The sequence below is a fragment of the Haliotis cracherodii genome, unplaced genomic scaffold (genome assembly GCF_022045235.1).
Source record: "Haliotis cracherodii isolate W230 unplaced genomic scaffold, xgHalCrac1.p SCAF_7, whole genome shotgun sequence".
NCBI lineage: Eukaryota > Metazoa > Mollusca > Gastropoda > Lepetellida > Haliotidae > Haliotis > Haliotis cracherodii.
In genome coordinates, this window is record NW_027266330.1 from 56,648,698 (window position 1) to 56,666,623 (window position 17,926).

At 40.5% G+C, this 17,926-nt stretch overlaps 1 protein-coding gene across 1 annotated transcript in view; it reads left to right on the forward strand.

Moving 5' to 3' along the window:
• LOC139447675 (cyclic nucleotide-gated channel alpha-3-like) overlaps positions 1–17,926 on the forward strand; it is a 148,760-nt gene that overhangs the window by 96,284 nt on the left and 34,550 nt on the right. Inside the window, exon 2 of the mRNA XM_071229104.1 lies at positions 6,095–6,388. Within this exon, the coding sequence (XP_071085205.1) occupies positions 6,095–6,388 (294 nt within the window). The remainder of the gene's footprint in view (positions 1–6,094; positions 6,389–17,926) is intronic.

Below are 17,926 nucleotides of genomic sequence, written 5' to 3' on the forward strand. Positions count from 1 at the left end.
TTTTACGACGTCCCGAAAATAGAATCCCAACGGCGCATACACAGTTCTGGGGCTTTGTCTCTAATTCATTTTTGCAATTAATTTGATAAATACCGAGATAGCTTGGTTTCATGGCCCTGGTACGGCCAGGATTGCGGAGAAGCGACGGCCATGTTCTTCGTATGCCTGCATTACAAGGACGATGATTACAAGGCGGTCTAACAGAGGGCGTCATCAATTGTTACGGCAAGCTTTGATATGATAGCTTTGATGGCGTTTTCCCGAGGTTTTCCGAGTGACACTACACGTTCACGACTGAAACTTATCGAGAATGGTCTCTGTTACGCCCATCGTTGCGTTATTTTGAAGCAAAATCACACGGAAAGGTCATTATCGTTTTTATGCCCCATTTCTCATTTCAACTTTGCTTCGTCTCTTTTCTAAATTCAATATTGAAAGATAATACCCCGGTGCTGAAAGTGTGTTTTCAAATTTTCAATTTAGTTTTCAATTAATCACTGCGGATGTGATTTCGGATTGATGTGGGTATACATTTAATAAATTCTAATTCAGTAAAAGTAGCTTCCTGTTTTTAGTTGTTTTCGTTAATTGTATTTTTGTAATTTTAATGAAATTAAAGCTTCAGCATTCCATTTCATAGTATGAAGGCCGTGTCGATCGACTTCATATTCACATTTTATGGAAGGATGCGCTTTCATTCTGTTTCAAAGGGAGTTGATAGTTACAAACTGTTTTTTAAATGAATCACAGCACAGAATGAGACACAATTTAATAACTTTTGAGGTCTCTGATTGTATCTTGATAATTAAAACCAAATGAGCTGAATACATTTAAATTAATACCCTGAACCAGATTTGGTGATAGTATTTTTATGTTTAATCATATAAAACATTCCACTTTGAAGTCAGAAAAAACATAATGTAAACAACTAGTAATATTATAGCTCTAATTTGCACAGTCACGTAATTGATTTTTATTTTCCATTGTCAAGAGTTGTTCGTGAGCTTCAGTACTCTTGAAATCTCAGCCATAGAGAAACAATGAAAACGATAGTAGGAAGGGGAGGGTGTGTGTGTGTGTGTGTGGGGGGGGGGGGGGGGGGTGAGGTTGGAATGGAGGGTGTGTGTGTGTGTGGGGGGGGGAGGTTGGAATGGGGAAGAGATAGAGGGGGGAGGGGTCATGTCCTCTAGATCTACCAGATGACGTCAGCGCATATAGTTGACCTGATTGCCGGTTACTATAGCCCTGTATATTACCATAACAGTGGGTTATTTTTGGCAAAAATCAAAATTGAGTGTTCTTGGGTCATATTCTGTCCTCGAACAATCAAGAATATAAACGAGGCGCTGGATTGAAGAGTATTTGGTTACCGTGGCAACAGATAGCCTCGAATCCCTCTGAGAATAACTCAATCGTGTATCTTCGCCACTTGTAGGCCTCTTCGCGCTCCGATACCGGCTCTAGATCTAAGCGTCTTATAGCTCGGTGTGCTGGGAAAACAAGTCCGCTGGTTTAACACACGTAACGCCATTTTCAAACACTTTCTGCATCCCTTGTGGAAACACTTAACAATCCGACATTCCAAAGTGGAATAGGTTGTAGACGATAAAATCAAATTGGTTTTTTTCTTGTAACAATACGTCGAGAAACACGTTGTTTAATTCACTCCTTTAAAAAAAAGACTTCCATTAACAGCATGTTGTTTGGTTCCATTGCTGTTGGGCACTTTGAAGCAGCAGATAATTTGTGACGGTTACGAACCGATTGATTTTGTATTAACAATATGACTTTTGTCACTTACTCATGCACTCCTGATTGAATCAAGAGATGTACTGTTATGTTTGATTGCGGGTGATTGACCCGCCTATACCAACACTAGCCCCAAGGAGCGTTGGGGTAGCCTGGTGGTTGAAGTGGTCGTTCGTCACGCCAATGAACTGGGTTCGAATTTCTACACGGGTACCATTCTTGTATTTACCAGTAAGCATACGCGGATTCAGAGGGACGCGACACACAATACCAAGACCACCACCCAAACATCGACCTCATAACACACACACCTTATCCTGAGAGCAAGTGCACCCATTGCAACTCGCCCAATCATCGACCTCATAACACACACCTTATCCAGAGAGTATATGCAACCATTGCAACTTACCCAAACATCGACCTTATAACACACACACCTTATCCTGAGAGTAAGTGCACCCATTGCAACTCACCCAAACATCGACCTTATAACACACACCTTATCCAGAGAGTATACGCACCCATTGCAACTCACCGAGGAATAGGCCTTATAACAAACACACCTTACCCAGAGGGTATGTGCGCCCATTGCAACTCACCCAAACATCGACCTTATAACAAACACACCTTATCCAGAGGGTATGTGCACCCATTGCAACTCACCCAAACATCGACCTTATAACAAACACACCTTACCCAGAGGGTATGTGTACCCATTGCAACTCACCCTAACATCGACCTTATAACAAACACACCATATCCAGAGGGTATATGCGCCCATTGCAACTCACCCAAACATCGACCTTATAACAAACACACCTTATCCTGAGAGTATATGCACCCATTGCAACTCACCCAAACATCGACCTTTTAACACACACACCTTATCCTGTGAGCAAGTGCACCCATTGCAACTCACCCAAACATCGACCTTATAACACACATACCTTATCCAGAGGGTATGTGCGCCCATTGCAACTCACCCAAACATCGACCTTATAACACACACCTTATCCAGAGAGTATATGCACCCATTGCAACTCACCGAGGAATAGGCCTTATAACAAACACACCTTATCCAGAGGGTATGTGCACCCATTGCAACTCACCGAGGAATAGGCCTTATAACAAACACACCTTATCCAGAGGGTATGTGCGCCCATTGCAACTCACCCAAACATCGACCTTATAACAAACACACCTTACCCAGAGAAAAAGTGCACCCATTGCAACTCACCTGAAAACAACCTTCTAACACGCGCGCGCGCACGCACACACACACACACACACACACACACACACACACACACACACACACACACACACACACACACACACACACACACACACACACACACACTCACCTTTTCGAGAGAATAAGTGCACCTAACTCGATCAAACATCAACCGTCGAACACACACAGTTTTCCAAATAAGCTGTTACCGCGTTTCCCGATATTGTTGAAATATTGCTACCGCTTAGAGTTCGAACAAATTACTGCCCGCAACCCCCTTCATTCTCTCTGTATCTAGTTATATTTAATGTAAATTCGAAAACCTATTATAGATATGATAATATAAGTTAAAAGGACCTTTTGGTGCGTTGCCGACCGTTTTTTAATCACGTTACGTATCATAACTTACAACGGCGGGCGTGGTTAGCATGACATTTTTATGCCCTGGTCTGCTTCTTGTCACGGCTCCTACAGCTCCCCTAGTTAGGATCGAAGTACGCCATGCTCATATGAATATTCTATTTTGTAGCAAATGGTTTCATTTACCGATCATTCAAGCACAATATCATTTCCGCACAAGCTATGTGAAGCCGCCATTTTTAAACTGAAATTCATCCTGCGATGCCTGTCACTGCTATCTGTTGATATGATATTTAATTCCCAGCTTGTTAAATGGATATATAATCAATATTGGTTACAAATTTGGAATATTAAATTTCACACATCTGCCCCATGCATAGCAACAGCTGTGGTGTAGATGACGACCCAGGCGTTCTGGGTTAAAAGCTTTCGTTTACAGCCCGATTAATGTGTGGACCTTCGCGTACATATATGTGTATATTACACAAGATATATCTACGCATCTTGTTATTTATTTGTTTCGTAAACAAACATTCAACGCTGAATACATGGCATTGTCATACCACTATTAAGGATCTTGCAATTCTATTAGTAAATCCGTACCACGTGACGAAACAATACATTTCAATGTAGGACCAAATCATGTGTCTGACACTGACCTCGCGAACATTGACTCGTCACATGATCAGTATTGACCTGTCACGTGATGGATATTGATCGTCTGGGATGGCGACGGGGATACAAACCATTCGCCACCACTCGCCTCTTTCCGTAACCCGCAAGAAGCGCCATTCGGCTTGTCCCGGAATAATACGACTTGGAATTGGTCACGAATGGGAAACTAACATTCTACGATTCGTAGCTACGTTACTGTAATAAAACAGAGGATGGTTTAAAGAATTCATAAACTTTAAAGTAAATATCGGTACAACCAAACGGACGATTGCCCTTGTTGAGGTCAGTATTAAAAAAAATATGTGTCCTCGGACCCGACCCCTTCGGCGGTCCTCGGGTCCTTGTTTTGCATAAATGTCCTCGCCTTGAGTAATTATTTGTATAATAATAATTGTGGTTTAAAGTACTTCATGATTCGGTTTAATTAACGTCACGCATTTAAACTAAGCGTATTTCAACTTCCGGGTCACTGGTCTTTGTAACATTGAACCTGTGGATTGTGAACCTAAATTGGTCCAGTTATTGATGCGTTCGCTCGTCAAGTCTTTCTGTGAAGACCATTTCTGGTGTCCCCCGCCGTGATATTGCTAGAATGCTGCTGAAATCGGAGTTCTAGAATTCCATACTCACTCACCGACTACAAGAAATACTCAATATCACGATGGAGATACCAGAAATGGGCTTCACACATTGCACCCATGTCGGGAATCGAACCCGGGTCTTCGGCGTGACGAGCGAACGCTTTAACCACTAGGCTACCCGACCGCCCCTATTGCGCTTCAGGCTTTTGATCAAAATACATTGAAAGTTTACATGTGTCAAGTATGCAGGGTAGAGCAGTGGTTTCCAGAGCTACAATGAAGGACATCATGGGACGCTTTCCTTTGATCCTTCACCTGAGAAGGCACGGCTGGTCCGGGCGTGTGTGGCCATTAAAAAAATCATCAGCAAATATGTGTGCTGTAGGGATCAAAGTTTAGAATTGTCCCCAGCAACCTATGCTTGCCGAAAGACGTGAGTTGATGGGTCGGGTGGCAGGACTCGGTGACACCGTACCAGGATAGCGTGGCTCGTTGCTCATAATATCAGTCACTGGTTTGCCTGGTCCAGATTCATTTATTTACAGGCAGCCGTCATATAGCTGTAATATTGATGAGTGCGACGTTAAACACAAAATGCAAGTATACGTATCTAATGAAGTAAGGAGGTTGTCGCACGCCATGATGGAACTTCTATTTGCGAGTACTTTTTCGATGTTGATGTCCAATTTTAGACGTTTAAGCATGCTTTGATATTCAATTTCAAGATTTAATCATACTAAACCATAGAAATGCAAGCGGGGTATTTTTTCTGCTTATTTTCAGCTTTATCGCCCGAGTTTGCAAATAGTAATGCTGTTGCGTGCGGCTTTATTAGTAGCATCAACCAAACATAGCGGATTCGTGTCCGGCATAAGTTACCCGATCCTTCAGCCAAGCATCAAACCCGTGAAGATCCGGGGTAGAATAGGTCTTTAGCAACCCATGCTTGCCGTAAAAGGCGACTATGCTTGTTGTAAGAGGCGACTAACGGGATCGGGTGGTCAGGCTCGCTGACTTGCTTGATGCATGTCATCGTATCCCAATTGGTTAGTTCGATGCTCATGATATTAATCACTGGATTGTCTGGTCCAGATTCGATTATTTACTGACCGCCGTCATGTAGCTGGAATATTGCTGCGTACGGCGTTAAACAACAAACCATAATAGGTGTGGAACTAGTGCAGATATATTCTAATTAGCTGTGAAGAATTGCTTCTCATTGTGCCAGTTTCTGGTCATCGTTGGGCGAATCTGGGGCTTGGGTTCGAATCCCAGATTCACCCTTGATTCCTGGATGGCCACTACCAAAACGGTTTCATGAATGACCTGCACCAACTAAAGTTTTCTTCCCACATTAAGATGACACACCTTGATGTGACAGGAATTCTGTTCAAAGCAGTGTCATCTCACTCACCCAGTCACTCACTCACTCACCCACCCACTCACTCACTCACTCACTCACTCACTCACTCACTGTATTCCTTATCTGTTTCAGCGCGGCTTGACGGAGTAAAAACATACATGGAGTTGAGACGGGTTCCTTTAAAACTTCAGGATCGAGTGATAAAGTGGTTCGATTACTTGTGGATGTGCAATAAATCTAGTGATGAAGAAAAGAACCTTGGCTTATTACCGGATAAGTTAAAAGCTGAGATAGCCATTCATGTACACCTGGACACGTTGAAACGGGTGGAGATCTTCCAGGCCACGGAGGCTGGCTTTCTGTGTGAGCTTGTGCTCCGTCTCAGACCCGTGCTATTTTCCCCCGGAGATTATATATGCAGAAAAGGTAAGTGTGCATTAAATATTTTACGTTCCCTTTTTTCCCCATTACAAATAAATTGGAACTGATTCCGTGGAATTTAATTGGCTAACCATGCAAAAGGGTTGTTCCAATCGTTTCCATAAACCAAACAAATAGACCACGCCCACAAACGGAATACTGTTTTCTGGTTGGGTGATAATTAATGGGCGGGGTTGTGTTGTATTAGACCACGCCCAATAACTGAATACTGTTTTCTGATTGGATGATTATTGAATGGGCGGGGCTTATGTTGTATTATTAGGCTGAATGATGTCACTGATTTCGTGTTGTTGTCTACAGTTTGTTTTGTGTTGATTAAGCAGTCTGTCAAGTTATTATTGTTGATGTTTATTTTACTTTTACAGGTATAAACATACAAATCTGTATGCACACTTTCATACTTTTACACCTCCATAAACGCAAACAATATATATGTTGGGTATTCTGCAACCTTAGGCCACTTACAAAAAGTCCTCGTTTCTTATCACAAATTTTCTTTTATAATCGGTCGAATTTTAATATTATTGGTTACGTATAAAAGTCCAACATGTTATTTATAACACGAAAAATGAGTAAACGGAACCGAAATATGCATGGGAAAATATTTTTTGATATACTGGTCGAGTCACATTTTAAGGTCGGAAGGTGATGAGAGACAGAAATTTTGATTGGACTATGCATAGACTCGTTTGTCCAGCCAAAATATAACTCTTTAATTCCAGCCTAGGTCGGCAAGGGTAGAAACTGGACTTTTAAAGTCAGTTAACTCCCTTGCCTCTGGAAGATGAATCTCACCTGTATTCGGCATGATATTCATCATATTTGCATATTCATGTTATGTATTATATTTGTATTATTTCACTGTTTATATAGTCTATGATATTTGTACAATGTTGTCAATACTTTATAATTTCATCATTTACAACAACATGTAAGAATGATTGACGTACGGAAACACTAGTTAAAACCTATTGTATTAACGTAAGTGACATGGATTGATTCTTACCGATTAGAAACCCCCTCCCCATATTCATTATGCAATAATTATTTCATGATGAAACATACAAAGAAACAGGGACTGCAAAAAGATGGGTGATAGTAGAAAGAATCTATATACGACCTGGTTCAAAGTTACACAAATCGTTCAGTCTTATCTGTGCAGTGATGCACAGCTTAAGACCATCGGCGCATCTTTCTTTGTGGTCAGATCAGAAATGCCCTACTAATCACCATTCAAAGTTTGCTTTTCAGAACTATAACTCGTGTGAAAGTGCCTTGTCTGAGTGATGGAGTGAGTGAGTATGGTTTTACGCCGCTTTTAGCAATATTCCAGCAATATCACGGCGGGGAACACCAGAAATCGGCTTCACACATTGTACTCATGTCGGGAATCGAACCCGGGTCTTCGGCGTGACGAGCGAACGCTTTAACCACTAGGCTACCCGACCGCCCAGCCTTATCTGAAACCCACGTGTGACGTCAACATTGAACTATCTGCATGACAAACTAAGCGATGGGGATTAGTGTCATGGTTATAGATAACATGGCATACTGTTTAGAAAAGAAGCAATAAGGGGGATGTATGTTGAGCTTGGCATTTTGTATATATGTAAGAAAACCGGAGATTCTTGACAGGCATTGGCAAGTTGGAAGAATTGGAAAACATGCATTTGCATGGATAACAACTTCTATATTATTTGTTACGTTTTAGAGATACGTGTTGCCATTGATCAGAAAAATGCTGAGCGAACCTATGTGAGTTAATACGGTCTGATACCTGTTATCTCGAGATCCGCTATCTCCGATATCTCCGCTATGTACCGATATCTCGAACCTATTCTCACTCTCGATCGCCTCACTATACAAATACATATAAATGTGTTATCTCGAATTCCAAATTAAAATACATAGCGATATCTCGAACCTTGGTCCCAACTTGGCTTTACTATAGATTTTGTACCGTTATCGCGAAGGTGGCCTTTGCAACATCACATGTATCGAGAAGCGCAAGTAAGCGAGGAGGTAAACATTTCCCTTGATATGTCTAGTACCCTCCTCACACCGGGGGCGGTCGGGTAGCCAAGTGGTTAAAGCGTTCGCTCGTCACACCTAAGACCCGGGTTCGATTCCCGACATGGGTACAATGTGTGAAGCCCATTTCTGGTGTCCCCCGCCGTGATATTGCTGGAATATTGCTAAAACCGGCGTTAAACCATACTCACTCACTCACCATAGAGTATCGCTGTAAGAGTACAATGCAATTTGAACCAACTGTTCAACCAATTCCGTACGTTTTTTTATCCATTTGTAAATGGTAATCGTTACTGACAAATAAAACACCGTAGTAGATATGAGTAAAAAAAAATAGCGGCACTTCCTGGTTTCATCCAAATGTATGTATATACAAGATGTTATGTTTACACAGGATAGGAGCAACGTACAATGGTAATTGATTGTTATGTAGACCATTGTGGTGCCGTTTCAATCAGTGGCTTGTTTTCCTATATGCATTATTTTCATTGAACATAGAAATCCGAAATATCCCTATGTGTTCCGATATATTATATTTAATATAGATACCTGAAAAATCTCCACACGTAAAGTTACGGTGAGATCGCCAACTTGTAAGTGTTTTGGTTGCTTGTCAACGTACCCCAATTGCGTTGGACGTTGCCCTTTATATCAGTCACTGGACCAAACCCGATTATTCACTGGCCACTAGGATATAAATAGAATATAGAGCAGCGTTAAACAACCAACGAAAAAAAAATCCTCATACACGCCGATTCCCTGAATGTCGTTCCCTGGCAACAAATGTCTTGTTTGATCCGGCTGCTTGTGACCTTGACCTTGACCTTGACCTTGACACCCGAGCCAAGGTATAATCTCGGTAAAAGATCAAGCAGTGTGTATCCGATTGACATCCGGGGCTTCTGACACCCTTCTCATGCTGATCGTTCGTCAAATGGAGAGCTGATATGCAATCATAATCGTGCTCGCTTGTCCAGTAAATAACCCTGAGACTCGTCTCTACATTCATATAGCACACACCTCTACACGTGAGGTGTTATAAATCAGTTATACCATCATACACAGGCTTCTCTCAGGCCTCTGATTGATTCTCCTGCCAAATTGAATTCTGAAGACGTTGTGCCAGAAAACATTCAACAGAAGTAAATGATGAATGTTGGTTTGGAGCTGATACAAACATTTCAGTGACACCGCGGTACCAATTCAGTTCAGCTCAGTTACAATGCTGATGTAATAATACTGCATATGTGTATACGAGGTGTTATGGCATGTACATATTGATAATCACATAAATTTACTTAGCAGTATAAATGTATGATGGCTAAACAGAGCTGCTTGATATATTGTTTTATTGTAATTTGATAAGGACGAAATGTATGGAGTGAGTGAGTGAGTATGGTTTTACGCCACTTTTAGCAATATTCCAGCAATATCACGGAGGGGGACACCAGAAATGGGCTTCACATATTGTACCAATGTCGGGAATCGAACCCGGATCTTCGGCGTGACGAGCGAACGCTTTAACCACTAGGCTACCAGACCGTCCCAGAAAGTATGGGGACATGTAACTGAATGAAAACCTTTCCAAACTGTTGAATTCTTTCGTATATACAGGACAAATAAACATGACATGAAATTCATCTTCCACAACAAATATGGCAAAATCTTTAAGTTTTTTCTTTACAATATCGCCCCTATTTACTAAACTGTCATTCAGCGTCTCGGATGTTATTAGTTACCAGTTTACCAGTTTTGTGAAATTAGCGGATCCTGGCAGACTGTTGAACGGTGGTCAACAGGAGATCACGGGGTCAACCATGCCTTCATGCCAATGTGTGAAGCCCATTTCTGGTTGGTTGGTCTGTTGTTTTTACGCCGCACTCAGCAATATTCCAGTTATATGACCGCGGTCTGTAAATAATCGAGTCCGGACCAGACTATCCAGTGATTGATATCATGAGCATCGATCCACGCAATTGGGATCGATGACATGCTTCATGCTGGTCCAGACTCGCTTACTTACAAACCTCGCTGTCAGAGATTCGAGATAACAATAGAATCTCTATATCACCTCACTGTCTGAGATTCAAGATACCAATAGTATCTGTATATTGCCTCACTGTCGGAGATTCAAGATAACAATAGTATCTGTATATCACCTCACTGTCAGAGATTCAAGATAACAATAGTATCTGCATATCTCCTTACTGTCAGAGATTCAAGATACCAATAGTATCTGTATATCACCTCACTGTCAGAGATTCAAGATACCAATAGTATCTATATATCACCTCACTGACAGAGATTCAAGATAACAATAGTATCTGTATATCACCTGTCAGAGATTCAAGATACCAATAGTATCTGTATATCACCTCACTGTCAGAGATTCAAGATAACAATAGTATCTGTATATCACCTGTCAGAGATTCAAGATACCAATAGTATCTGTATATCACCTCACTGTCAGAGATTCAAGATAACAATAGTATCTGTATATCACCTGTCAGAGATTCAAGATACCAATAGTATCTGTATATCACCTCACTGTCAGAGATTCAAGATACCAATAGTATCTGTATATCACCTCACTGTCAGATTCAAGATGACAATAGTATCTGTATATCACCTGTCAGAGATTCAAGATACCAATAGTATCTGTATATCACCTCACTGTCAGAGATTCAAGATAACAATAGTATCTGTATATCACCTGTCAGAGATTCAAGATAACAATAGTATCTGCATATCTCCTTACTGTCAGAGATTCAAGATACCAATAGTATCTGTATATCACCTCACTGTCAGAGATTCAAGATACCAATAGTATCTATATATCACCTCACTGACAGAGATTCAAGATAACAATAGTATCTGTATATCACCTGTCAGAGATTCAAGATACCAATAGTATCTGTATATCACCTCACTGTCAGAGATTCAAGATAACAATAGTATCTGTATATCACCTGTCAGAGATTCAAGATACCAATAGTATCTGTATATCACCTCACTGTCAGAGATTCAAGATACCAATAGTATCTGTATATCACCTCACTGTCAGAGATTCAGATGACAATAGTATCTGTATATCACCTGTCAGAGATTCAAGATAACAATAGTATCTGTATATCACCTCACTGTCAGATATTCAAGATAACAATAGTATCTGTATATCACCTGTCAGAGATTCAAGATACCAATAGTATCTGTATATCACCTCACTGTCAGAGATTCAAGATACCAATAGTATCTGTATATCACCTCACTGTCAGATTCAAGATGACAATAGTATCTGTATATCACCTGTCAGAGATTCAAGATACCAATAGTATCTGTATATCACCTGTCAGAGATTCAAGATGACAATAGTATCTGTATATCACCTGTCAGAGATTCAAGATGACAATAGTATCTGTATATCACCTGTCAGAGATTCGGTATTACAATACTTTCAGTATCCAATGACATTAGCCGCTGGAGATTTCATTCAAACCAAAACCCGTATTCGAATAGCCATTGTGTGCGGCGTTACTCGTCAGCGAGGGATCTGTGTGCGACATTGAGTAATTAATCACAACCAGGCAACTGGGTAGTACTGTCTGAACCGGTATCTCGTGTCCTCTGCTGAAAGGCTCCCCCCTGTGCACTGCTGGAGATTTCCACCAGAGCAAGGCAATTGCTTCTGCCTGGACATGTGCAGTTGGGTCAAGGTTGCATGGTATTTGGACAATACTGACCATATTGACTTCCCGAGTCTTTCTTCCTCAGCCTCTTTGTGAGCGGTTGAAGTTTAAATGACCAACCTAACCCCCTGCTTGATTAACTATTTATGTCCCTCACAGATTAGCGGACGGTGCTGATCTAAACAAACACCAAAGCTTTTCCAATTAGACTATTTCTTGGATTCCTTGTGAAATCTGTTCGTTCTGTGATCTGTCACTTTTTCCCCGCCTTTTCTCCAGTATCTGAAACCTGTTCACATCGCACGTCTTCTCTACCCGATATCCGTGCTACGTGACTTTCAGAGAGTTTTACTACATCAGAGAAACCGTATCCTGTATCGGAGGTTAACATCACTGAAAGCGCGGATTTAGTTTGACATTTCGTGTTGGGTGTTAAATGCCAAGGCGTTGATGCACCAAAGATGGTATGCCTGTCGCATAGCTGGATGCCAAAATGAGGAACATCAAAATCATTCTGATATTCTGGCTTGATTGTATGTTATTGCCTCGTGTTTGTTCCACAGCAGGGTAGCACTGTGCTATTGGGGCACCTTCTGATCAGAATACGGTCGCGTTTTCCACATGACTGAAGATTGCCTCCATCTGCTCAGGAGCCATGGTGTTTAACAGCTTCACATTCGTGACCTTGGTGCTTTATTTTTTTACATTCGTGACCTTGTTGTTCTTTACATTCGTGACTTTGTTGCTCTTTACATTCGTGACCTTGGTGCTTTACTGCTTTACATTCGTGACCTTGGTGCTCTCCTGCTTTACATTCGTGACCTTGTTGCTCTTTACATTCGTGACCTTGGTGCTCTCCTGCTTTACATCCATGAACTTGTTGCTCTTTACATTCGTGACCTTGGTGCTTTACTACTTTACATTCGTGACCTTTGTGCTCTTTACATTCGTGATCTTAAGGTTTTACTGCTTTACATTCGTGACCTTGGTGCTCTTTGCATTCGTGACCTTGGTGCATTACTACTTTACATTCGTGACATTGTTGCTCTTTACATTCGCGACCTTGGTGCATTACTACTTTACGTTCGTGACCTTGTTGCTCTTTACATTCGTGACCTTGTTGTTCTTTACATTCGTGACCTTGGTGCATTACTACTTTACATTCGTGACCTTGGTGTTTTATTTCCTTACATTAGTTACCTTCGTAATTTATTGCTTTACATTACGCCGAAGACCCGGATTCGATTCCCGACATGGGTACAATGCGTGAAGCCCATTTCTGGTGTTCCCCGCCTTGATATTGCTGGAATATTGCTAAAATGGGCGTAAACCAAACTCACTCCTTCTATCACCAACATCCCATGCCTATTGTTAGTTGTCTTTTTTTCTACAGTCTGAAGCATCTTCTTGTTTTTCAAGAATTTTTGGGGACAATTCTTTTTTTTCGATAAGATACCACCCTATCCCCACCCACAGAATATCAAATTGTTGTTTCCTAATGTCGTATTATAGATACTGATTCCGCAAACACCACACAGTCAAATCGTCTCAAAACTACACATCGTCTAGAGATGGGGCTAGTGAAGTGTCACCGATACAATAACACACTTAAATATCACACCATACAGAAGCAAGAGCAACACGCCCCCTTACGCAGGGCATCGGAACAGAATGCATAATTCTCATATTTTCCTGGGGAAAAAAACCAAGTTGGTAAAGTCGTAACGCCCCTCCCAGTGACAGATGGCAGGCTGAGTGGGGTAAGCTAAATTGGCGCTGTTTTTATCACTAGAGGAAACTTCATTTATCATTGTTAAGTAATTTAACTAATTCCCTATCCGTTTTAGTAATCATGCAACATGTTCCTGTTTTAAGGGAAAATCGCCGACCTTGCGTGAGAAAATCCCGTCTGTAATCCCCTATATGTCTGACTGGTCCAAGAAGAATGCCAAATGTAGTTTTAGTGTAGAATAAAGCACTTAGATTCCACTCAATGCTGATTTTATGTGATGCTGACATGTGCACGGGTTATCGACGGACGTGGGGATTAGAAACGACTCCTCTCACGTATGGATGCTGATGCAGCGAGCACTGCCCCCACGCCTCTCATCTCACGAGACACGAGAAGTCCCAGAATTCACTTCACCAGGAAGTGTATGTTGACTGATACACGAATTTCTGTGTTGGCTGTTATGATGGCACAGGGTATCACATTTGTTAACGCAGAGGTATTGTTCAGAAGTCAATATATATGTATATCTTTACTCAAACACCAGGTGTTCTATGTTCGATCGAGAGAGAGAGAGAGAGAGGTAGCCTAGTGGTTAAAGTGTTCGCTCGTCACGCCGAAGACGCGGGTTCGATTCCCGACATGGGTACAATGTGTGAAGCCCATTTCTGGTGTCCCCCGCCGTGATATTGCTGGAATATTGCTAAAAGCGGCGTAAAACCAAACTCACTCACACTCACTGGTAGACGCTGCACTCAACTATATTCCAGCTATATAACGGCGGCCTTTACTCTAGTCGGACCAGACAAACCAGTGATTGATATTGTCATATCGACTCGCGCCTGGATTTACGATAACATGCAATAAACCAGGTCACCGAGGGCGACCACCCGTTCCACTAAGTTGCCTCTTGTCCAAACATAGCTTCTCAGGACTTATTTAATGGGGATCGAGTGGTTACAATGGGCATCGTACCCCGTCAGTGCTGGTCGTTGCTCATGCTGTCAACCATTATTTTGCATGTCCACGCGTCCATGATTTACAGGCAAATGTGATAAAACTGACTTTTTTTATTATAATGCATGTATTCAATCCCTCCTAATTACGTTAATAGCGATTCCTTACAATCATGTGATAGTGACGTATGGTGTGTCTCAACGATATCCCTATCAACTCATATCTATTTGTGATTCTATGATAGCGTAGCCAAGTAAAATCTAATTTCTTGCAATGGTTATCTAATAAAGAAGATGTGATTTATTCCAGTGACATCCTAATAAACCGTAATTTCTTGAAATAATATCCCAATCTAGTCAAATGAAACTATACCCTCGGAAAGTGATTTGTTATTTCTTCCAATAACATCCAGTATCTAGTAAATTGTACTTTTTGCTTTAAAATCCTAATCCAGGAAAATGTTGTTTTTTTCCAATGACACCATCGTCCTTCTGATCACATTATAACATTGTCCACACAATGCTAGGTCATCGCGCATGCCTGGTCGTTGTGACATACTTGGACAGACATTACTTCCACAATCAACCTGGCGATGTGACCTTTAGATAAACGGTGAAGGAGCACGGTATATTTAGCGCATCGTTTTTCTGCTGAGCACGAAAACAACAATATCGACGCAGTCACAGCTTTCCGCTGAAATATATGTATCACCCCACTACGATATATCATGTTTCAACACCCTCCATTGACTTTGCATAAATTTAACTCCCCTCCGTGATCTATCATGTTTAAACACTCGAGATTGATACATTATGTATTGGGCAGCCCACATTTACACTGACGAATGATGTGTTAAAATGACACGGTGACATGTAATGTGTATAACACTACACACTGATGTGTCAGCTTTTTAACACTTCAATGTTACATTATGTATTTACCACACGTCAATGGTACATCAGTTATTTACCACACTGCAATTGTACATTATATATTTACCACACTGCAATTGTACATCATATATTTACCTCACTGCAATTGTACATTATATATTTACCTCACTGGAATGGTACATCATATATTTACCACACTGCAATTGTACATCATATATTTACCTCACTGCAATTGTACATCATAGATTTACCACACTGCAATTGTACATTATATATTTACCTCACTGGAATGGTACATCATATATTTACCACACTGCAATTGTACATCATATATTTACCAGACTGCAATTGTACATCATATATTTACCACGCTGCAATTGTACATCATATATTTACCACACTGCAATTGTACATTATATATTTACCACACTGCAATGGTACATCATATATTTACCACACTGCAATTGTACATCATATATTTACCTCACTGCAATTGTACATCATAGATTTACCACACTGCAATTGTACATTATATATTTACCTCACTGGAATGGTACATCATATATTTACCACACTGCAATTGTACATCATATATTTACCAGACTGCAATTGTACATCATATATTTACCACGCTGCAATTGTACATCATATATTTACCACACTGCAATTGTACATTATATATTTACCACACTGCAATTGTACATCATATATTTACCTCACTGCAATTGTACATTATATATTTACCTCACTGGAATGGTACATCATATATTTACCACACTGCAATTGTACATCATATATTTACCTCACTGCAATTGTACATCATAGATTTACCACACTGCAATTGTACATTATATATTTACCTCACTGGAATGGTACATCATATATTTACCACACTGCAATTGTACATCATATATTTACCAGACTGCAATTGTACATCATATATTTACCACGCTGCAATTGTATATCATATATTTACCACACTGCAATTGTACATCATATATTTACCACACTGCAATTGTACATTATATATTTACCACACTGCAATTGTACATCATATATTTACCACACTGCAATGGTACATCATATATTTACCACACTGCACTTGTACATCATATATTTACCACACTGCAATTGTACATCATATATTTACCACGCTGCAATTGTACATCATATATTTACCACGCTGCAGTTGTACATCATATATTTACCACGCTGCAATTGTACATCATATATTTACCACACTGCAATTGTACATCATATATTTACCACACTGCAATTGTACATCATATATTCACCACACTGCAATTGTACATCATATATTCACCACACTGCAATTGTACATCATATATTTACCACACTGCAATTGTACATCATATATTCACCACACTACAATTGTACATCATATATTCACCACACTGCAATTGTACATCATATATTCACCACACTGCAATTGTACATCATATATTTACCACACTGCAATTGTACATCATATATTCACCACACTGCAATTGTACATCATATATTCACCACACTGCAATTGTACATCATATATTCACCACACTGCAATTGTACATCATATATTCACCACACTGTAATTGTACATCATATATTCAACAGCTGCAAGTACAATTACTGCATTTATCCAACGCTCTGCAATTGCGCCTCATTTATTTACCACTCTAAAGGTACATCACCTATCTACCACCAAAGATATCAAATCAGAGGTATCAAATGACAGCAACCACCTCTGATTGAAACAGACGATATTTATTCATGTTTAACCTCCCGCTGAAGCCATCGGTCCATATTAGAACAACAAGTGTCTAATGAACTGTAGGTCTACATCACATTTCCAACACAGTAGGTTTATCTCCTAATTTATTGGGACCAGTTGATAGCACCTTCCTTCTGGTAAACGGTTCGAGGACGTGCGCACTGATGGAAAGCTGGAGCTATATATCAGACTTACATGCTGTAGAATCCTCGTTATCAGAGCCACCGTTGGGGTTTAGCTGATTGGAATAAGTGAACAGGAAAGCTGCATCTCACATGTTCCCCTAAACCTGATCATCCTCTGAAAATATGCATAGTCCTATTACCTTAAACGGACCTTCCTTAGATATGTCTAGAATTACCCCAAACAACGATGCCAGTTCTGATATTTCCTCGACCAGGGCCGACACTTACCCTTTGTGGCCCAAACTATGGATGTGTAATGACTGGTTGC